Genomic DNA, 23514 nt, shown 5'->3' with positions numbered 1-23514 from the left:
GCAGGCGTCACTTCGCTAGCGAAGGAGATAGATGCTAGCGTTGCTTCAGACTCTAACACCATGCAAAGTTTCGCTCTGGTGAATGGATGTAACTCTGCAAATTCACTAAGATGCGCATTTACTGAACATTACCTCATTTACCAGACTTGCCTTCACCACCTCAGACCAGGCAAAGTGCAATGGAGTGCATAGGACTTCCTCAATTTTTAGTGCAAAATTTTTCTAAGTCCCAAAAACGCTGTCGTCTTTTCCTGCAAAGGTCCGTAAAAATTTTTTTGGCTAACTGGGTTCCCCACTCAATTTTCTAACATATGGAACATAAACTATATACTGGGCTCATGTGTAGGGCAATATAACAACTCTATTTTATTTATTAAGGTTCCCTGGACTTGTGTAATGTATTTGCTGCAACATATACTGCCATGTAACGCTATAATTTCCCGCTGTATGCAAATTAGGCAATGCTAGCGCATCTTTGCTTTGATTGCCGAAGTAACGCTAGCGAAAAATTTGCCAGCGTTCAGCACCCTGGACGCAACTTTGCACTTGAATTGGCGTTGTCCTAACTTACGCCTGGCGAAGTGTTGCGATGGCTGCGAAGCCGTCGCTGGCGAGTTTTCGCCGGTTAGGAAATTTGCCCCATGTCTGTACCATCTCAAGTCCCCAGGTTGGCGTTCCTCATCAAAATAAAAGTCTGATAAATATTTACGGGCACATTCCTCTTCATTTTATTTGGATGGGTGTTCTGTAATTAATAAAATATTTGCCGCCTGACCTGTGACTGATCACCCATCCAGCATGGTGAAGAAGGTGGCCTCTGGATACCAGAGTTTTATGTGTATGGTCAAGGTCCATTTTTTCACACTAGGATCCCCTTTCCTCCTCCAAAACAACGGGGTACTAAAACATTAACCACTACCAGCCAGTGCATGGTAGTATCCTTCGAGTCAGAGATTCCATTTGCAAGGATTTTATCTTGAGACAAGATTCTAGTTCTTAATTATTAACGTGATCAACTGATTTTCTCCTTTCACGCCCCATAGGGACATTTGGAAAACATCATCATGAGAAGAGTCTGGCATGACAATATTAACTGTAACTACCACAGCTGTAGTCACTTGAAGCACTTGTCAATCTCTGAGGTGTGGGTGTCTCTGTGCTCTTTTCAGAAATGTTTTTCACCATAAGCTCCTAGTTATGCCAACAAGAGTGGGAAAATATTTTGGTATGATATTCAGTGATGCAACTAGATATTACTGGGCCCCACAGCAAATTATTTTTCAGGCCCCCAAAATGTCTAGGAGATGACCTGTTTTACCAATATTTATTGAAATTGTATATGAATTAGCACCTCATGGGGCCCCTATACCTCCTGGTCCCCCTGCAGTCACAGGGTCTGCTCCCTCTGTAGTTACACCCCTGATGATATTGACCGGTCCACTCAGATACAGACACTAAATTGCTTTATTAGAGAGGTTTATTGTCAACATGTATTGGGATAAATGTGAAAAAGATTTAAGAGCGGGCACCAAATCTCCCTGTGTGCCAGTACCATTAACGGGAGTTCTTTTTCTTATCTGGAACCTAAAGGTCAGAATTACAGGAAGGCTAACTCCTATAGAGTTCATTTTGTACTAATTCACCTACAAGGCAGCATATTATACAATTTAGGGTTCATTTATGTTGTTGTTGAGGTTGCACAAATCTCCCATCATGTCTCTCTACATGCAAAATTTGTGCAAAAGGCAGTTACTTTGTTAGATTTTTTTGTACTGGAATCAGTTATTTGAGTGAGCTCTACTTCATCTGCTAGGAAAGGAAGCCCCCTATAAGATATATTAGATTTAACTGTCAATAAATATCTGACACCCAACTCCTGCATGAAGACAGAATGAAGAGAAACAAACAGATGACAGAGCGAGGGATAGTGAACATAAACTTGATTATTTCAGAAACAAAGGAGAATATTTAATTGATTATATTTACAAAGTTATTTCAGCTTGCTGAAGCTTATATTACATTTTCATGATAGTTCCCCTTTAAAAATATTTACTTCAAAAAGCACACCTTGCACCATATAATAGCTTTTGGTGCGTCCTTCGCTCAATCATTCCTGCCTCCTGTTTAGAGGCAGGCGCATATACTCCTTTCAACAATGATGCTGAAATCAGGAGGAAAAACCCTAGTGTGGTTAAAAAAAATCACTGAGCAAAAATCAGCAAACTGACAATATCTTGTGACTCCATCAGAGGGCATGCTGGGTACTGTAGGTCAGTGACAGCCAGACAATTAAAAGTTGCAGGTCCCTCGTCTGTTTATTAGCGGCTCATCACTATATGCTCCTGCTTCTCGTGCGTAACTGCAATGGAGTCAGCAACACAAACATAGAAGCAGCAAACACAACTCATTGGACATGCTGGAACCTGTTTACTCACCAAGCTAGGAAAGGCCCATTGTTTGTTAGGATATGCATATATGATTATAGGCATAGCTGGGGAGAGCTAGCGACAAGCCGACAAACAAAAAACACAAGCTTGAGTGAGAGCCGTAACCTGAGACGTGGAAGCTCTGCAGTGGGATTTAATAAAGAGTGTACAGTCCTTGGTGACTTAATTACCAACTGTCAGAGCTTGAGAGGGAATTGGCTGAGTGTTGCTTAAACTGCTGAGTAACATATGTCATTAACTGAATATTAATACGCTAGGTATTTGTGGCCTGCCAATCTCAATCCACTGGATTATTCGGCATTGCTGAGCACCGTGTTTATTATTAAACATATTGATATTATTTAACAACATTGTCTAAACATATGCATTTTGTTTTTACCCTGATCTGACAATCTCTGATGGATGTAACATCGACCCTGGGTGAGGCACCCAGAACCACTGAATATCCTTAGCTGATATCTACCTGCCCCGAGTGTCTGCGCCCATGGAATTAGATAGCAATGATCAATGCACATACAATTTAACACGGCAATTTTTGTCTGTAATAATATTGTTGTCTGTTCCCACAGGTATAGACCCACAGAAAATAGTCTGTTCAGTCAGGGTGTGCAATAAAAATCCACTGCATGGCAGATGCATCTTAAAATGCCTTTAGGTATGTACCTTTAAGCTGGACACTCTTTAGGTGAGGTGCCAAACTAGTGGATCTAGGCCACTTTGGCCACCCACACATTGGGTCAAATTGGGCTTCTCTGATCCGGTACATCAAATAATGACCGGATTAAACGCTCCTCAAGGTATGGGAATATCAGACCTGCCTTTTTATTATTATTAGCAGCAATAACCTGGACCAAGTCAGATGCTTTTATTGGCCTGTATATGGTGACCATCAGAGTCCTGCGCGGAACCAATTTGTTAAACCCGACCCGCAACCCGCATACTTACCTGCTAACCGACCCGACAGTATCTTTCCGCAACCCGACCCGTGACCATCAAGAAACAGGAAGTGCTGTCATTGTAAACCGGAAGTGACATCCTTAGAAGTAGGCGTGGTCAGAAAAAAGGAGTAAAACAGGAAGTGCTGTCATTGTAAACTAGAAATGAGATCCTTCAAAATAGGCGTAAACAGAAAAAAACTTGCTATTGAGAAGACCCGCCACCCAATCTGCGACCCACAAACCCGGAGAACCGCTGACCCACGTCTAATACCCGCTCCCGAAACTTCTACCTGCAACCCGCAAGGTACCGCAGGTTTTTGCAGGTAACCCGCAGGTACTCGACCCGCTGCAGGACTCTAGCTACCATTATTAAACTCTGGGAGCAATGACACAGAAAACTCAAATCTTGCAAATCAAGTAACCCATCCAGCCAATCAGCAAGTTCTAGTTACACATATATCTACATGGTTTGTAGCACTGCTCGAAAATATGATACAGGTATCGGACCTGTTATTCAGAATGCTCGGGATATGGGGTTTTCTGGATAATAGAACTTTCTGTAATTTGAATATTTAAATAAAACCAATAGACTGGCTTTGCCACCAATAAGGATTAATTATATCTTAGTTTGGATAAAGTACAAGGTACTGGTTTATTATTACAGAGAAAAGGGAAATCATTTTAAAAAATTTGAGTCTATGGTGTATATTCATCAAAAAGTGAAATTAGACATCGCCACAGTCCTCTAGAGTGAAATTCCGCCACTCTCCATTCATTTTTATGGGATTTTTAAAGACGTATTTATCAAAGGAAGTGTGGCGGAATTTCACTCTAGAGCAGTGGTCCCCAACCAGTAGCTCATGAGCAACATGTTGCTCTCAAACCCCTTTGATGTTGCTCCCAGTGGCCTCAAAGCAGGTGCTTATTTTTGAATTCCAGGCTTGGAGGCAAGTTTTGGTTGTATAAAAACCAGGTGTACTGCCAAACAGAGCCTCAATGTAGGTTGACAATCTACATAGAGACTACCAAATGGCCAATCACAGCCCTTATTTGGCACCCAAGAACATTTTTCATGCTTGTGTTGCTCCCGAACTCCTTTTACTTCTGAATGTTGCTCACGGGTTCAAAAGGTTGGGGATTCCTGCTCTAGAGTATGTGGAGATCTCTAACTTTATTTTTTGATAAATATACCCCTATGGGAGATGGCCTTTGTGTAATTTGGAGCTTTCTGGATGACAAGTCTCTGGATAACGGATCCTATACATGTACTTGAAGCACCTGAATCAGCCCTGCTTGAGATTGGCCTAAGGGCTCTCTCTGTTAAACTGGGGTAATGTAAACAATGGAACCTTTTGTCTGGCGTCCTCCAACAACAAAAATACAAGCAAAACTATTTTGATTAATTAAGGAAATACATAGGGAGACAATCATCTATGCATAAGGAGACTTATAAAACACCCCTAATATCGAGTTATATTTCAGCTCTCTCCTTTAATGGTAGATGTACTTAAGAATAAAAATGTAACCTATTTTCAACAAAACCAGTATTTTCCGTTATGTTGTCTAACTCCTATATCAACTGATATTTGTACAAAGAAGACAAAATACTGAAAGCATGGAATGATTTTAAATCCCCAAAAAGCCCATGCTCAGCACAGGAGCACAGGATCACCCATAAGTGATGAGTCAGTCCGGCTGTTACTCCAACAGTATCATGTGCTGCTGGGTCATGTGGGTGAGTGGGCAGTGAAGGGCACAGTTAATAACTGCTGATACAATGGCTTTACGCTCTATCTGTAGTTATATTAAATATGATATTGCTTGCTGGAACGAGATTAAAAAAACCCATTATGAGACATGTTAGAAAAAAGATGGAATCATTTTAAGAGGACATTTTTGTATCTTGTAGAATAAGAATCTCAGTTTTGTGCAACTGATGTCAGGGACGTAATTACAGAGGAAGCAGGGGGCCCCAAGAGGTATAGGGGGCCCCATGAGGCCCTAATTAATGAGCAGTTTCAATATATACAGGTATATGACCTGTTATGCAGAATGCTCGGGACCTGGGGATCTTCACCTGATTTGGATCTTCATACCTTAAAGGATAATTCAACCCTTTAAGAAAAAATCCTGTACCCCCACCCCACAGAGACCCCCCTCCTCCTCCCCCAGCATAACTGCCCCGCCCCCGGGGAAATGCCCCATACTTACCCCTCGGCGCAGATTCTGGCATCGGCATTGGATCAAGTACAAGGTACTGTTTTATTATTACAGATAGGGTAGGACTACATGGACGCTGGTGACAAATCGCATGCAATGGAAATAAGGTACGTGAATGCATTGTCGGATCCAGACGCTGCACGCTGCGTCTTCATCCGACAGTCGTGTTGCGCCGGATCAACGATGCGACTTTATCCAACTTTTCTATCTCTTACCTTATTTCCGTTGCATTGAAAACTTCCGTGTAGTCCTACCCAAAAAAGGAAATCATTTTTTAAAATTTGGATAAAATGGAGTCTATGGGAGACAGACTTTCCGTTATTCTGAGCTTTCTGAATAACAGGTTTCTGGATAGCGGATCCCATACCTGTAGTATATTTTTAAAACACAACAACCTCTGTAAATGTTGGGGTCTCTAAAATGTATTTGATATGAGGCCCAGTAACATCTAGTTATGCCACTGATTGTTTTCTTTTTTTTAATTATTTCTCTTGCCTCTGTCTATCTATTTATCAATCTCTTTATATATCTATCTATCTAGAGGCAAAAGAGGAAGGGAAATATTGAATATCGATTCAAAGGGCACACTGCTGCAGCCTTTATTTCACCAAAATCCCAGCATGCAAATAAAATTCAGGGAAACCTCACCTGCACATCGTCCAACGTGATGTACCTGATTTACATTACAGGGGTCAGGCCAGCACTTGACTTTAAAGTGGAGAATGTTAGTAACTGCTAAGTGAAAGGATGAAAGGATCAGTATATCCTTTGGTAACTTGGAAATCTTCTGACATCAGATCAAAGGACGTTTAACATTTCAAAAGATTCTGTCCCTTTAGATCATCCTTATGTAACACCTACTGTATATGCTGATGGACCGGGTAACCTGCATCCCCTGCTCATTTGTCAGTGCTTTAACAGATCCATTGATCACCTACAAGGGGCAATACATGGCATGGCCACCTTTCTATCATCCCAGACCCAGGCAAAGTAGTGTTTGAGCCCAGAGCCGTAACTAGAGGGGGCCAGGCCCCGCCCCCTCCGTACGACCAGAAACGGCCGCATTAGAACAGTGGCGCGAGCTGCGGGGGGGCCCTGAAGGGGTGCGGGCCCTGGCCCAATCGCACCCCCTGCTCCCCCGGTAGTTACGCCACTGTTTGAGCCTGTGGCAATAATACCCCTGTACAACAACCTCCCCCTATTTTTACTCCCTGCAGTGGCGGAACTACCGGGGGAGCAGGGGGCCCGCACCCCCTCAGGGCCCCCCCGGCAGCGCCGCAAGCCACTGAAATCCCCATCAAAATCGGCCGTACGGAGGGGGACGGGGCCCGGCTGCGCGTCACGCACCAGGGTCCGTCCCCCTCTAGGAACGCTACTGACTCCCTGTCAGTTGTTGGTTGCTCTTTTCCAGCAACTTGCAGCTTGGATTCCACCCCCCATATGAATTCCGGTAGCAGACGAAATTGGTTTGGGTCTATGGTCCGAGCACCCCTTTTGAGCCCTAGGCATGTGTCTTTTTTACCTACCCCTAGTTCCAGCCCTGGTCCTTCCATTCATCCTGGCCAACAGCCTGAATGATCAGAACTGCAGAAACTAAAGATGTGCATCTCCTCTTCTTCATCTGTCATATAGTCCTCCATTGGCTGGAAAATGCACAAAAGTACCCCAAAATCTACAAACTCAAAAATGACTAAACTGCAGTAAACCTTTAGGGTACAACTTCAGGGATGATTTCCCGACTATTGTGCCTGATTGTACGCTCTGCGCCAAAACGCAGGCGTCAAGTTAGATGCGCCGGAAAACAAGTTAAGCGTCGGATAGTGTTGCAACGTTCGTTCGTCACGACTATCGGATGCAGACGCTGCGTCTGCATCTGATAATCGTGTCGCGTCGGATCGAACTCTGCGACACCATCCGAATTTGTATTCCTTATTTTTTTTTCTGTTGCATCCGACTTGGTGCCTGTGTTTTGGCGCAGAGCCTCGGATCTGGCACAATCGCGGGTAAGTCGTCCGTGTAGTTGTACCCTTATCAAAACATTATTACCCGTAAAACTTTCTTTTCTAGAAAGTTTTTCTGCAGCTGTGCAGAAACTACAACTAAACAACTTTAAAAGGAATCTCCTCCCATAGTACTGGCAGACGTTTCATTTATTATTGATGCTATCACAGCTTCGCTCAACATTATTATTTGGATACCACCGCTACTATTGCAACGTGTGCTTCATGCCAAGCATGTGGGCTCTAGAAATGCCTGGGTGCTAGAAAGGAACCTCATCCCACAGATTATTATCCCAGATTAATACACCTTTGCCAGAAACTGATTTTTCTTTTTTCATGGAACAGTTGATGCAATTAACAAGATTCTGGGTTCATCTGAGCCAAACTACAGCAGTTACCTGGCAAAGAATGCAGCACATATGTCTTTTCTCTGATGAATGTATGGCACAAATGAGTGTAACATTGCTCTTGATCTTGAAACATTCACTGAAGAAGATACATTGGTTTATATTCATGACCGCTAACTATACACGTGCCAATCTGACTGACGGCTTCTGTGGGAATCTTTATGTGAGATGAACTCCAAAAATGATTCAAGTCATTACTGAGGTTGCCACAGTGCATTTCAGTACCTCAATGTGGCCATAGCAATCAGACTGGTGCATTGACAGCAGTACAGGAGATATTATTGAGAGTATAGTTCTGTTAGCGGTTGGGTGAGAGTGCAGGTTGAATGAAGTAACGGTGCCACATGCAGCAAAGTCACCCTTGTATGATATTACTCTATATGAAGCATTTACCGTATTCACACTGTGCCAGCATCCTGCATTAGCAACCGTTGGCCACTGATTATATACTTCAACATCTTCACTTCCAGTGGAACTTTTTATTTTGACCCTAGCCTAGGGGTAAAGCACATGGAGTGAGTTAGTGTTTTGCCACCCGTGTGATTTCCAACCTCAGCTGGTGGGTAGCACAATGCTCAAATCTGCCATTTCTGGGGTAGTCATTCTGACTCTGCCGGTGCGCACACAAGCCAGGCAATAACCGTCCTAAACCACATATGGTATGCACTGATATTTGCAGTCTCCAGGATTGATCACTTCCAGGGTGTGGGACAAAACACTGTAAATCTCCCCTCTATTCAGCATGAATGGGAAGTGCTGCAACTACGGCATGTCCTGCTTAAAGGAACAGTAACATCAAAAAATGAAAGTGTTTTAAAGTAACAGTTTTGCCCTGCACTGGTAAAACTGATGTGTTTGCTTAAGAAACACTACATTTGTTTATGTAAATAAGCTGCTGTGTAGATAGGGTTACCACCTGTCAGGTTTTGACCCGGACAAGCCCGGTATTTTGAGGGGCTGCCTGGGTCTATACTTCCTGCACGGTTTTCCAAATAAGGAAAACCGGACGGGATTCCCTTGATTGACACGGCGATCGGGCAATTGCTAATCACTGCGTCATAGTCCCGCCCACTGACATCACGGGTCCACCCACTGACATCACGGGTCCACCCACTGACATCACAGGCCCGTCCCCGCCCGGTCTCAGCCAGGCATAAAGGTGGCAACCCTATGTGTAGCAATGGGGGCAGCAATTCAAAGGAGAAAAGGCTCAGGTTACACAGCAGATAAGCTCTGTAGAACATAATGATGTTATCTGTTATCCACTATTTAACCTGTGCCATGTAGCCTTTTTTTGTTTGCCGCCATTGCCATTGCTACACAGCAGCTTGTTTATAGGAACTATAGTAGGCACTTTTTCCAGTGCAGGGCAACACTACATTATATTTTATTAGTTTAAAACACTTGTATTTGCCCATGTGTTTAGCCCTTTGTGGGGATTTTAGTGAACCATGCCCACTCAATATGATTCAGAGGCACCAGGTCCAGGATTGATGCTCCAAAACTGAAAGCTAAACTGCCTTCTATCTGTGCATATACTCACTGTATTGCCTGTGCATCCATGTAGCACCACTCGCTAAATATTTAACTAAACATTGGGAGCCTATGATTAAGTGCTGGGTAAGCATGAAATGCATTAGGCAGGATTGCAAGGGGCCAGTACAGCTTTTAATGGATTTGTAATAAAGAAAAAAAATGTTAACATATATTTGTGCACGAATGCTGCTTAATGAATTTATTGAGAACCCTAGCTTAAAGGGGAACTATTGTGAAAAATGAAAATTTAATATAAGCTTCATCATAATGAAATAAGAAACTTTCTTCATTCTGTCTTCATGCGGGAGTTGGGTGTCATTGACAGTTAGATCCAATATATTTTATAGGGAGGGCTTCCTTTCCTAGCAGATGTATTAGAGCTCACTCAAATAATTGCCTTTTGCACAAATCCTGCATGTAGAGAAACATAATGTCTGGTGATTTTAATAGAGTGAGCTCTAATTCATCTGCTAGGAAAGGAAGCCCCCCCCCCATAAGATATATTGGATCTAACTGTCAATGACTGTCACCCTTCTGCTGCATGAAGAGAGAAAGAAGAGATACGATGCTGAGAGAGGAATAGTGAACATAAACTTGATTATTTCAGAAATGGTACAGAATTCGTAATTGATTGTATTCAGAAAGTTTCTTTTTTCAGTATGCTTAAAGTTATTAAATTTTCGTTTTCCAAATAGTTCGCCTTTAAGGGTAAAACTACCACTGATGATTGTGGGGGTCAGATTTTACCAGATCTTGCCATCCAACACCATGCAACATGACAGGATTTGTAGGATCCTACAAAATCTGATCCCCCTATTGCTAGACTGTAAAGTCGGATCAGATAAAGTCAGATGGTGTAATTTGTTCATGCATCTTCATCCTAAAGTCAATGTTTTTCATTTAGAAAAAAAAAAGTCTGTGAGACACCCTCAGATTTTATCTCATTAGATGAAGTTGCAGCAAGCAGCATTCGTATCCGACAGTCTTGTTACATCAGATGGAAAACTTTCTATGCAGTTTACACATCAGATATTTGTATCAATTCCTTTATGTTTGGAGTTTAGTCCTTAAACACAATTGTTGATTTTTTTAAATGAACATATCCCTTGGTTGGTGTTTAAATAGTATATTTGGATATTGACCACTCGCTGCCTTCCTACCTAGTAGTGATGTGCGGGCCGGAACCCGCGGGTTAGGGCCGACCTCGCACCCCCATTTCCAAGTGGGTTGAGCTCTTCTTCCTGCTCTCCCTGTCCGCCACCTTGCACTGGTGGCTTCCAACTTCCATTTTTATAGATGCGCGCTGGGCGCAGGTTGAGGGAGGGCTGGTTAGGTCGGTGCGGGTCGGATTTTTCCTGACCCGTACATCACTACTACCTAGCTACCAGCACAGTGCCAGGTCAAAGGAGTCCAATATGTGCAGCTAAAAACTCAGTAATTAGAAATGTATAATACAAACTAAATGAGGGGTCAGGGCACACAGGCAGTTAGGGGAGACTAGTCGCCGGCAAAAAATTTCCTCTTCTTCAGGATAATTTATCTCCCAGAACTGCCTCCCCTGCCATCGCTGGCAGGATGGCACTCGGAGCGATTTGTTTTCCGAAGTTGACCAAAGTTTCCTTTCCTCGTGAGGCAACTTTGGAAACAAAGCGCTTAAAGTGCCGACTGGGAGGCAGGGGAGGCAGTTCGGGGAGATTAGTCACCCTGAAGAAGAGAAGATTTGTTGCCGGGCGAATCTGCCTGTGCGCCCTTACCCCTAGGTGCAGATTAAGGGCATCGGAGTTCACGGGCACATCTTCTTCACTGCGATAATCTTTGGGTCTTCTTCCGGCACTTTGGCAATTTTCGTGACTTTTGGCGCATGAGTTGTCGCGAAACAGAAGGTTGCTCCAACTGCGCATGTACCGTGACGCCGCTCACTTTCTGAAGATTATCGAAGAGAAGAAGATGGCGCCCGTGAACTCTGATGCCCTGAATCTGCACCGAGTGGGTAAGTAAAGAGTTAGGGGAATTTACCAAAGGTAACACCTTGTAGGCTGGGGGGAGCAATGAGTCCATGTAGGACTTTTTATTAGCAAGGGTTTGGTTCTCCTTTAATAATGGTAGAATTGAGCATATTATGTAAGATAAAAGACTAGGAGAATAAAAAAGGTTGAGTGAGGAGAGAAGGAACAATAGTTTGGAAAGTGGGCCCCGGTGTAAGGCTTTCTGGTGGGCCCCTGGTGTCCCAGTCTGACTCTGCCCCAGGATTGCACCTGCCCAGTGTCTGCAAGGGTTAAAGAAGCATATAACTGTGAGTATTTGGCAGACAAGCATTATATGCGCCATAAATAAGTGACCAGCAACAGGGTCAAACCGTGTGTGTGAAAGTGAATTTAATTAGGCAGATCTCAGCGGGCACAATAAAAGCTTAAAATGTGATGACCGGGTCTCGGCTACATTTCATTGTTGCCTCCAGGGTAACTAAGAAGCCGCCGCACTCCCCCAGCCCGCTCCCTGCTGCTGCTGCTGCTGCTGCTGCTGTCAATGTCCCCTCAGAGCGCGGTGGCCCCGCCCACAAGCCGCCTTACTTCCCTCTCCAGGCGCGGGGCATCAGATGGACCTCTACTCACTCAATTTCTACTGCTGACATTCTATTGGCTGAAGCCACTACAGCGCCATTATCCTGTCTGGGGGAGCCGCTTTCACTCCCTGTCTGAGGAACTTGTTGTCATTCTCTATAGACTCCATTTTATCAATAGAGGGCACTTTACATCGTGTCCCTCGGTAGCTTCAATTACATAGCTATCTCGGGGTGCAGTTCATTACTAGGGGGGATCATGTGACACAACAGTATGACACAACCTCATGAAGTGAAGCCAAATAAATCGCTCAAGCTTCTACCCCCCCCCCCTTCAGTTGACTAATGGTTCAAACCAGAGGACCGAAGTCTTCTATATAAAACACCCAAGTGAGTGTCGAGCAAGTGTCCCTTGTATTTGGGTGATAGAAAACATTTAATATACAGTAGTAGTTTGAGTCTGACACATAGGCGCGGGTCAATTAAGGGAACAAGAACAAGCCCCTGATGATCAGTTATTATCACAGCCCTGACAGCTGTCACTGGTTGTTATGGTGCCTTGAACCCTCTGCTCCTGTCAGGCTTTCACGCCGCTTCTTGGTTGTTAAGGAGATCGCCCCACGTGACGCCCAGCTGAGCGGCCTCTGATTGGACAGGTTCCCTAACCGCGGGTCAATTGAAATCACCGGAGTAGTTACGTGCTTGAGCAGAAGCAGCGGGACTCGGACAGATGCACAAACACCCCCAGCTCCAATCACCGACCCCGCTCATCAGCTGCCCCCAATTCCCTGCTTAGCATAAAATCCCCGGCCCTGCTGGGAGTAGGGAAGGTGCGAGATCTGAGCTGGGTGCTTGTTGGTGCAGCAGGTAAGGGATTGCTCCTGGTTATTATTATAGGTTGTTAAATTGGAGGAGTTGAACCGCTGCCTTATGCGAACAGGTTCCAGTTTAGCCGGAGTAGGAGGCTCATTAAAGGGAAAGTTAACCCCGAAACCAAACTTTACAATATATGTTCATTACATCTTTTCTACCGTTTTTTAATATATATATATATATATATATATATATATATATATATATATATTCTATTGAAAGCAGTGTCTGCCCCTTTCTATTCTCTGCCCTGGTGGCTCAGACTGTTGATACAATGTAAGACAAGGCAGCTGATTAACAGACCTGTCTTTGCTGCTGGGGAACTAAGACTTTTGCAACATTATTTAAAAAGTTAACAACCAGGCATTAAGCAAATGTTGATTTCAATAGCAATTATTACTGTACAAGTACCTTTAAAATCACTTAAATACACGTATATTGGAAAGTTGCTTAGAATTTAGGTTCTCTTTTAATACACTTAATTTGAGGTTGACTTGCCATTTAATGTGGAGGCATATTTGCTGCCTGATTAAAAGGGGATTGTGTATATGTGGTATATTTATTGGGAGTTGCAGTTCTGCAGCATCTTGCCTACTAACGAGAGAATAACCTGTGGCCCTTAATCTGTAGACTACAACTGTCCTGCCCATAGAACTAGGCAGTGTTGGACTGGGACACCAAGGGCCCACCAAAAAACCTCAGATCAGGGGACCCCCCTCAGCATGATTTTCTTCCTCTCCTCACTCATCCTCTATTTTAGCTTTTTTTTCTCTACATACTATAATCTATTATTCCATCTATTTTTAGCCTCTTTGATCTCATAGAAATAGGGAATGACCATGAAATAGGCCAAAAGTTTAGCAGCCTGAGGGCCCACTGACACCTGGGCCCATCGGGACTTTTCCTGGTATCCCTGTGGGCCAGTCCAACACTGGTACTTGGCTGATGAAGATGTTGAGAGTTGTGGTTTAAGTTACATCACACTCACTGCAGCTCTGGTCTCCCTGTTACACGTGAGGACACTTTAATTTTGCTTCCTACATAAAAACACTTTTTTTTGTGCTGGAATTCCATAAATTATCCCAGTAGCTTTAATGGGGAATTTCTTTATACTATTGGCTTTCCATCAATGGGCCTCTATTACAAGTTGTGCTGCCTTCCTTACTGTTTAGTCATTGGGCAGCTAAAGTAACCCTTTTCAGGCCAGAAACTGGGTTTTGCTTCGGCTTTAACATCAAATTATATTTAAATTAATATAAATATAATGTGGTGTTGATCGGCACTGGTAAAACTGTTTGCTTCAGAAACACTACTATTTATATACAAACTTGCAAAAAATAGTGGGAGCACTTACCAGGTACTAAGGATTCACTTGTGCATGTCACAAAACCGAAGATCCCAACGGTTGCTTCCAATGCGTTAAATGAGTTTGTAGGTGCAGCACCAAGGAATCCAGGAAGTAGAAAAATTAAAAATATAAACCTTTATTCCAGCATTTTAAAATGATAGTAGAAAAAAGCATGCCCCACACTGCATATTGGGCTGTTCACTCAACGCGTTTCATGGCTCTCGCCACTTCCTCAGGAGATCCTGAGGAAGTGGCGAGAGCCATGAAACGTGTTGAGTGAACAGCCCAATATGCAGTGTGGGGCATGCTTTTTTTCTACTACTATTTAGATAAATAAGCTGCTGTGTAGCAATGGGGGCAGCCATACAAAGGAGAACGGCTTGGGTTACAAAGCAGATAAGCTCTGTACCACTAAATGGTGCTGTTATCTCCTATTTGACCTGTACCATATAGTGTCCCCCCCCGCAAATTTCCATTATTGCTACACAGCAGCTTGTTTATATGAACTATAGTAGTTTTTCTGAAGCAAACAGGTTTGCCAGTGCAGGGCAAAACTACATGAGATTTTCATTACTTTTTTTTTTTTTTTTTTCTGTTTCTTTAACATATAAAAGCGGACTTTATTATTTGGCAGGGCCAGTTTAGGTGTTTCCCTACTTGGATGTTTTGTTAGAGGCCAAGCTATAAGCTAGTCAGTCAATACTTTAGGTCAAACCCTAAAAATGTTTTAAATTTTTTTTTTTTTTTTGTCACCACATGTACTTGGTGTTCTCTATTTGGAAGAACCTAAGCTTGCAAATGGGACCACATACACCAGGCTAAAAGGCGAAAAGCTTGAGGCTGCATAACTTAATCCTGATGCAGACTGCACTAAGATTCCATGTAATGTCTATCTGAATTCCCAATTAGTATTGTTGACTTGTGTATATATATCCTTTATCCAGAAAGCTCCAAGTTACAGGAAGGACTTTTCCTATAGCACTCAAGAAGTTCTAACTTTCTTTAAAAATGATTTCCTCCTTTCTAATACAAATGTACCTTATACTTGACCCTAACTAAGATCATCTGATTGGAGGCAAAACCTTCTTACTTGGTTTAAATGATTTTTAATGTGTCCTGCAATGAGTTAGTTCCTATGCGCCGGCAACGGACATTGGGCCAGATCATGTAGTGGAACTACTAGTGGTATCTTCAGAGGACCAGAGCATTACTGCTGAAGGCCTCAGCCTAAATAAAGAAGCACAAAACAATGTGCAGTAGTTTCAACTAATGCTTTCCATTTTTTTTTTTTTCTTTTCTTGAGACCCTAAAAAGTAGGGAGGCTGTTGGCCCAGCATTATAAGGAGAAACAAAGTTGTATGTGTACATATAATATACTTTGGTTTAAGGGGTCCTCAACCAGTGGGTGGAGTTTGAAGACCCAGTGCTAAGGGACTAATGCTATACATAGTTTTCAGAATGATTTGCTTGAACTGATCTGAAAGCACTATTTGCAGCCTAGAAGAATGGTCTGATTCAAGGGACAAATAACATTGTTTTCAGCATAATTACGCTTGCCTAATCTTATGTTTTGAGTTGCTTAATTAAGAAACATCCAGTGTTGGGTTTTACTGTGGCTTTGCAACCCCCCATAGAGTGTGTCCTTTCTGTAAACTAATTTGGGTTCTTGTCATTCCTGATCTGGATGTGCAAATTAAATGACACCCCCAGTTGACCTAAAGCTGAAAGAAAATGAGGCGCAGTATGGTATCCAGTGGCCACATCCTTACAACCTCCTCTGTGGTGGGAGCCAGCAGTGCGTTCCAGAATCTGTGCCTCGCCAAGGTGGAAGTCCAGCCTAACTTGCCTCAAAGAACTGTGCTGGGGGTGATAAGTGACAACGAACAACACGGAAGATCCATTAGTCGGGTAAGTAGGCTTAAAGTACTTTACCATGTTGCTACTTTCTTCCCCCCCATGCAGAGTATAAAATTACTGTTCCTATCCTTAGGGTGGTGCCCCTGCAAAGTGTCTTCCTGGCATTGAAAATGTTCTTCCTTTCCCTGGAAAATTCCTGTCTGCAAACCCAGCACCTGTTGTTCCAAAGCCAAGTTTTACGGTCTATGTGGATGAGCCAGAGCAGCCCACAGAAACCTATTCAATTGAAGTTGATTGTCCCAGTTTGGATGAAGTGGATTCAAATCTTGTGAAGCAGAACATCCACCTGCTTCTAGATATCAGTGCAGGTCTGTGTCCTCCATGTGAAGCTTTTACCTTTATTTTTTATCTTTTTATTTTTTTCTAGTTCTGATTGCCTATTGTCTCTGCAGCTTCTCCAATGGTGGTTGACGCCTCTTTCCAGACAAGCCAAGAGGATGACTCCATAACGGATCCTGATGCTGTAGCCGTGTCAGAATATATAGATGAGATTCACCAGTACCTGAGAGAGGCTGAGGTAAGATCTGGGTTTATTTGCATTCACCTACTCATAACTGTTACTCAACTGTGCAGGCTCTATGGGCAGGACACCTCTTTATTATAGTCCTGCAGAATGTTGGCACTTAGGCCATGTATTTAGGCTTGACAACATTAATTACATGCATTGTGTTGATTACAAGGGCACTCTAGCTTTCATGGTTGGTGTCATTGCTTCTCTATGTAGTGTAGCCCAGGCATTTTTAATGTATTAAAAGGTGTGTGATGATCATGCTCCCAAAATGTATTATTTTTTTTAGGCAAGCCCCAATTATGATGCCAAAAAGCTGCTTTCCTTAACTACCCTATCCTGGGTAGCAACAACCCCCCCCCTGAATTGCTGTAAATTTCCTGCAGCTCCCAGTGGATGCAGGGGGTCTAGCAGCACCCAATTTACTATCTTGCCACTAAAACTAGTTAATGCCTGGTGGTGGGCAACCCCCTCCACCCAAAAATGCCACCAACCTAGAAGCCCAAATTACCAGCTTGAATGAAGCTCTTAAAAAAAAAAATAAATAAATAAATAAATAAATATATAAAATTAAAAAATAAAAATTTTGTACCAAAGACAGTCTCTTACCCAACTAATGACAGCCACGGTCCAAACCTGGAAAATATCTCACTTTTCCAGAGAAATGAAAAACAATACTCTACCAACCTGCATCTTTGGTATAACCCACAACTACAAACTATTCCCAGACCATACAATCTGGGCCCAATACTAAATTAAATACCTAGGGCAGGTTATGGAAAAGGGAGATTTGTTAACCTTTGACAAGCTGAAAGCTACATTCAATATGCCTAAAACAAATGTTTTTCAGATTTTCGCCAAGCCCTTAAAACACTTCAGACAAATCCAACCAGACACTTCTCTCCAAAGAATAGAGCTTGCCTTTAACCCAGACCTAAATTAACCAGTTTCAGTTGGGTGTGGCATTGCCCTAAGATAATTAAATTCTGGAAAAAAAGTGATAGAGGAAACTGGTCTCATTCTGGCACTCATTATTCCTCCAAACCCTGAAACGCTGCTGTTGAGGAAACTGCCCCTACAATAGCCAAACAAAATCTCCTAAATTTCCTTTCTATACAGGCAAAAAGGCTCATAGCCATGAGGTGGATATTGGCTCACCCCCCTCCCCATGGATACAAATGGTCAATGATGCTGTCCCTCTATACCAGCTGATATACTTGCAGTTGCCCAAAAAATCTTGTATGGTCATCCTGGATCTTGGTTACCTTCCTGCCCTAGACTCTCATTTAGCTGAATCCCAGGGAACACAATCCCCTTTTGCTCTGCTTTCATTTCATTCTCTTTGCTGTTCTCAATATTCTTATGCTCCAGTCTTATCCTAACTCCCCATATTACTTTCTGATCTGAATTTCCGCAATACTAAGTGTAGCACACTTCAGTTGACTCTCAAAATGGAAACCAGGTGGAATGGTTTAAGCACACCCCCACATCTGAGGGCAGTTTTGTCAAATTACCTGCATGATGTTGGCAAAGATGAATGATTACTGTACAGGGTAGTGGGCCAAATTCATTAGTCTCTCAGTTGGGGAATCTGTCTTAATTATTTTATTTTTTATCCAGTTAAAAAACAGACCGAAGGCTTATTACATGCGTAAGCAGCCAGACATTACATCGGCAATGCGTACAATACTTGTGGACTGGCTAATAGAAGTTGGTGAAGAATACAAGCTCCGCACAGAGACTCTTTATCTGGCTGTGAATTATTTGGATCGCTTCCTGTCATGCATGTCTGTACTCCGGGGAAAGCTGCAGCTTGTAGGAACCGCAGCTATATTACTAGCATCGTAAGTACTTAGACTATCATAGGTGTTGTGTACTTAAATGTTGCATGTGTCATAAACACTATACATTTGTCTCAATCAGGGCTGGATCATGACTTGTGCCATTATCTGAAATGGAATGCACCTACAATTTATATTCCCAGCCCTGATATTCTATGCAGAGCTCATTACTTGTACAATGCTTTTGTGGCTAACAAAGCAAGACCCAGTGAATGCAAGTCTTGACTGTCCCTTCACACGCATCCCTTTTAGTCTTTAATGCTGCAAGTGTATACAGGTCTAATGCCTATAACTAATCTACAGATATTTACTGGTTGCTTGTCTAGAAGCAAGCTCTACTGGATGCTGTATTACATGGGTAAACTTGGTGATAATGGCTCAGCATGGCTATAGAAATGACCATGTGCTTGTAGTCTGAACTCCACTTTTTAGACTGACCTACTGCACAGGCCACTCTTAGTAAGGACTGACCACAATATGACTAGTATTAACTACTTGTTCTTGACTCTCAGAAAATATGAAGAAATCTACCCTCCTGGTGTTGATGAGTTTGTGTACATAACGGACGATACATACTCCAAGAAACAGCTTCTGCGCATGGAACACCTTCTGCTGAAGGTTCTGGCCTTTGACCTTACTGTACCTACAACCAGCCAATTCCTTCTACAGTACCTGCAGAGACATGCAGTCAGCGTGAAGACTGAGCACCTTGCAATGGTAACTACTAAAAGTGTAGAAGCCAGCTGATGCATAATGCTAGTCCTTAATTCTTGCACATACTAGTCAGAGCAGCTATACCACTGCAGGACATAAGCTGTGAGTGGATAAGTTGACAATTGGCTGTTAATAACAAGGCAGAGGGGGGTGGCTGGGGGAGATGCCCTGGTTGTTCTGAAAGATGGCAATCTGTCTAGGTCTATTAAAATGCACTAGACTGACATAATGGCCACACTCTGCTAGCTGCACATAGTTGCAAAAAAGTCAACCAGAATACAGTCTGCATGCTGCAATTACCTGCTAATTGACTTTGGTGTCTCTCTTCTTAGTACTTGGCAGAACTAACACTGTTTGAAGTGGAGCCGTTCTTGAAGTATGTTCCTTCACTCACTGCTGCTGCAGCCTACTGTCTTGCCAATTATGCACTCAACAAAGTGTTCTGGGTAAGGTGCTGGTTTAACTCTCTCCTCCTATAGCTGCTTTATATTTTAATACTTTTAAGGATTTTTTTTTTTTTTTTTTTTTTGGGCCACACTAGGGCATTGTTAAACACTCGCTTATATTATGACCCCATACCTTTAAATGCACAAGGGGCATATTAACAGCCACTGCCAAAAGTCTTGTCCCTTTCATTGACTTGAGACCTTCAACAAAAACTAGTCTCCGGCAGCATTTTACACACTTCTGAAGTGGAAACAGGATGAAGCACAACCCATGCGGTTATCACTTTATGACATAACTGCAGTCAAATACTAAATTGAGCATAGGCCTTGGGAAGCTGCAAAACTACTAAGATAGCTATTAATGTGTGAAAAGAAAAACTGGATAAATACATAGGCTGTGCAAAATAAAAAATATTTCTAATATAGTTTGGCAAAAATGTAATATATAAAGGCTGGAGTGAACAGATGTCTAATAAAACAGCCAGAATCCAATTTCCTGCTTTTCAGCTCTATAACTCTGAGTTAGTCAGTGACTTGAAGGGGGGCCACATGGTACATTTCTGTTCAGTGAGTTTGTAATTTATCTTCAGCATTCAGCTCAGATTCAAAAGCAACAGATATGACCCATGTGGCCCCCCTCAAGTCTCTGATTGGTCACTGCCTGGTAACCAGTCAGTGTAAACCAAGAGAGCTGAAAAGCAGGAAGTAGTGTCTGACTAAGTTATACATCAAATCACTCCAGCCTTTATACATTACATTTTTGGCTAACTAACTATGTTAGAAACATTTTTTATTTTGCACAGCCTATCTATTTACCCGGCTTTTATTTTTACACTGAACAATTCCTTTAAATACTGTAGAGTGCAGCATACCCAGTCTTTCACTTTAATTGTGTAACCTGGTTGCATGAACTTAACCCCCCACCTATAAAACTATAAATGTAGAATGTCCTTATGGCTTGCATGTTGTATTGGCATTAACTGTACTTGTGTTTAAATGTTGGTATTTCCCACCCCCTTCTCCAGCCTGAAACACTGGAAGCCTTCACTGGCTACACACTGAGTGAAATAGCACCTTGTCTAAGTGATATGCACCAAGCCTGTCTCCATGCCCCTTATCAGGCTCAACAAGCAATTCGGGAGAAGTACAAGACCCCCAAGTAAGCTGGACTTGTATACTCTACCCTACCTCCATTATTAAATTTACATTTTGTACCTACTTTAACTAACCTTTTTACACTCTAGGTATATGCAAGTCTCTCTACTGGAGATGCCAGCAACACTCCCCCTCAACTGAAGCCTTCCAGACTGGATGCACACAGCACTTACCTCATGATCAACAGTGTTGGTCTTTTTTTATGAGGACACTGCAGGCCAAGTGTCCAATGGAGCGGTTTTATTTATTGATGTGCATACAGACTCCTGTGCTTTTAAAACTGACTTTTTTTTATTCTGTGTAAACTATAGAACTTATTTATAGCAAAGCCTCTGATACTGGGAACAATGTTGCTTGCTGTGGGATCAATAGTCTGCAAGCACTTTAGTTAGATGTACTACTACAAATCGGAACCCTATGATCAGAGCTGATTTGCACTGACTAACTGACACCAATACGCTATTATTTAAGACTTGGACAATCCTGACTCATTCCTACAGTTGAAACGCTCAAGGAAATGCTTTATTTTAACAACATTGAATAAGGGCTTCATTATCCAGGTTTTCTTAACTTGTGATAGTGTTGTGTTTTTAATAAAATTGATTTACTCCAACAGTAGTTTTGAGTCTTTACTATGAATGGTATTAAACAAGTCTTATCACGTTAACGCTGCTTTATTTTGGTATTCTCTAGTGGTTCATGAAGTCCTGTGAACCTTTACTTAGCTGAGGCTTGTAACGTCCCCCTACTTGCATGTCGCAAAGGTGTGGTAACTTGCAATTCAAGAACAATAGCACATGCATGTAAAAGGTCAAAATGGCATGACATTTCCTAATGACAAAGTGGGGGGGGGGGGAAAATACTATTACAGGACCTACCAACAGCTTTAGACAGCAGTCCAGGGTAAGGTACTGGCAGTATGCACTCTTTTCAGTGTGTCATTTTCATGGTGGGTAAAATGCAGATAAGTTACCATGGACTACTCTGTATCCTCTGCCTGAAATTTGCGTACCATGCATTGCACATGGGAATGCTATTGTAGACTAGGTGTATAGCATCTGCAATTTCAGGAATCCAAGCACCAGAGCTTTAAAGTAAATCTGATTAAGGACAGAGGACTGCCTGTAGTATTTACAAAATTCTCACTCTGGTTTTCAGTGTTGGGTTTTCAAATGCAAAGAGTCTGGTTAAATGGGAGAGCTGGAGCGGAAATGTGATGTGGTTGGTGTTACCAAAACATGGCTGGCTGAGTTGCAGGACTGGGCAGTTAATATCATCTGGTATACTTTGTTTTGGATGGACCAAGAGAACAGAAAAGATATCTACAATAAAGGAGGTGATGTTGTAAAAGGAGGGTGCAAAAGCCTTATGGGCAGGGGTCTTTACTGATTGTAAAGACTCCAGCAAATTAATTTAGGCTATGCTATAGACCCAATACTGTAAGGGAGGAGGCTAAGCTCCTGATGCAAATAGAAAATGCTGATAGTTTGGGGAAAGTAATGATGATGGGGGATATTTGGTGCAACAGTATGGCTAGGACAGTTAATGGGGAACAAGATTATACTTGTTGCATGGCCGTTTTATGGCACAGGTTTTTGAAGAGCCAACCAGAAACAATGCTATACTGGATCTAATCTCAACTGAGTTAACAAGTAATTGAACCCCTGGACAATAGTGACCATAATATGATCTCAATGTCTGGTGCAAAAAAACAGTGCCTTGCAAAAGTCTTCACCCCCCCCAGGCTTTTTTTCATGTTTTGTTGCCTCACAACCTGGAATTAAAATGGATTGAGAGTTTGCACCATTTCATTTACATAACATGCCTACACTTTTTTTTTTTTTTTTTTTTTTTGTGAAGCAAACCATAAATAGGACAATATAACAAATCTTTAGTGTGCATAACTGTTCAACCCTCCCTAAAGTCAGTACTTTGTAGATCCACCTTTTGCAGCAGTTACAGCTGCAAGTTGCTTTGGATAAGTCTGCCACATCTTGCCACTGGGATTTTTGTCCATTCCTGAAGGCAAAACTGCTCCAGCTCCTTCATGTTGGCTTGTGAACAGCAATTTTTAAGTCTGACCACAGATTCTCAATTGTATTGAGGTCTGGACTTTGACTATGCCATTCCAACATATTTAAATGTTTCCCCTTAAACGGAGTGTTGCTTAAGCAATATGCTTCCTGCTAGAAGGTGAACCTCTATCCCTGTATTTAGCACCATCCATCTTTCCCTTGACTCGGACCAGTTTCCCAGTCCCTGCTGCTGAAAAACATCCCCACAGCATAATGCTGCCACCACCATGTTTCACTGTGACGATGGTGTTCTTGGGGTGATGGGATGTGTTGGGTTTGCGCCAGACATAGCATTTTCCTTGGTTGTTAAGTTAAATTTTAGTCTCATCTGACCTGAGCACCTTCCTCCATACATTTGGGGAGTCGCCTACTGTATATGACTTGGAAAACTCAAAACGTGCCTTCTTATTTTTATCTTTAAGTAATGGATTTTTTTGGCCACTCTTCCATAAAGCCCAGCTCTATGGAGTGTACGTCTTATTGTGGTCCTATGGACAGATAATCCGGTCTCTGCTGTGGAATTTTGCAA

General features: G+C 42.4%; 1 protein-coding gene across 1 annotated transcript; it reads left to right on the top strand.

Annotated features, from left to right (window-relative positions):
* Positions 1–12945: 12945 nt before the first annotated feature.
* Positions 12946–21523, top strand: ccna1.L (cyclin A1 L homeolog). Its single transcript, NM_001094201.1, is given in 9 exon segments — positions 12946–12975; positions 16040–16237; positions 16320–16554; positions 16639–16763; positions 18375–18598; positions 19108–19312; positions 19642–19755; positions 20781–20914; positions 21000–21523. Coding segments are annotated over 8 exon segments (1266 nt in total). The 5' UTR covers positions 12946–12975; positions 16040–16060; the 3' UTR covers positions 21052–21523.
* The last annotated feature ends 1991 nt before the right edge of the window (positions 21524–23514 follow it).

The sequence above is a fragment of the Xenopus laevis genome, chromosome 2L (assembly GCF_017654675.1).
Source record: "Xenopus laevis strain J_2021 chromosome 2L, Xenopus_laevis_v10.1, whole genome shotgun sequence".
Lineage (NCBI taxonomy): Eukaryota > Metazoa > Chordata > Amphibia > Anura > Pipidae > Xenopus > Xenopus laevis.
The sequence above is the reverse complement of the archived record's forward strand: the minus strand, read 5'-3'. Positions and strand labels throughout refer to the sequence as shown.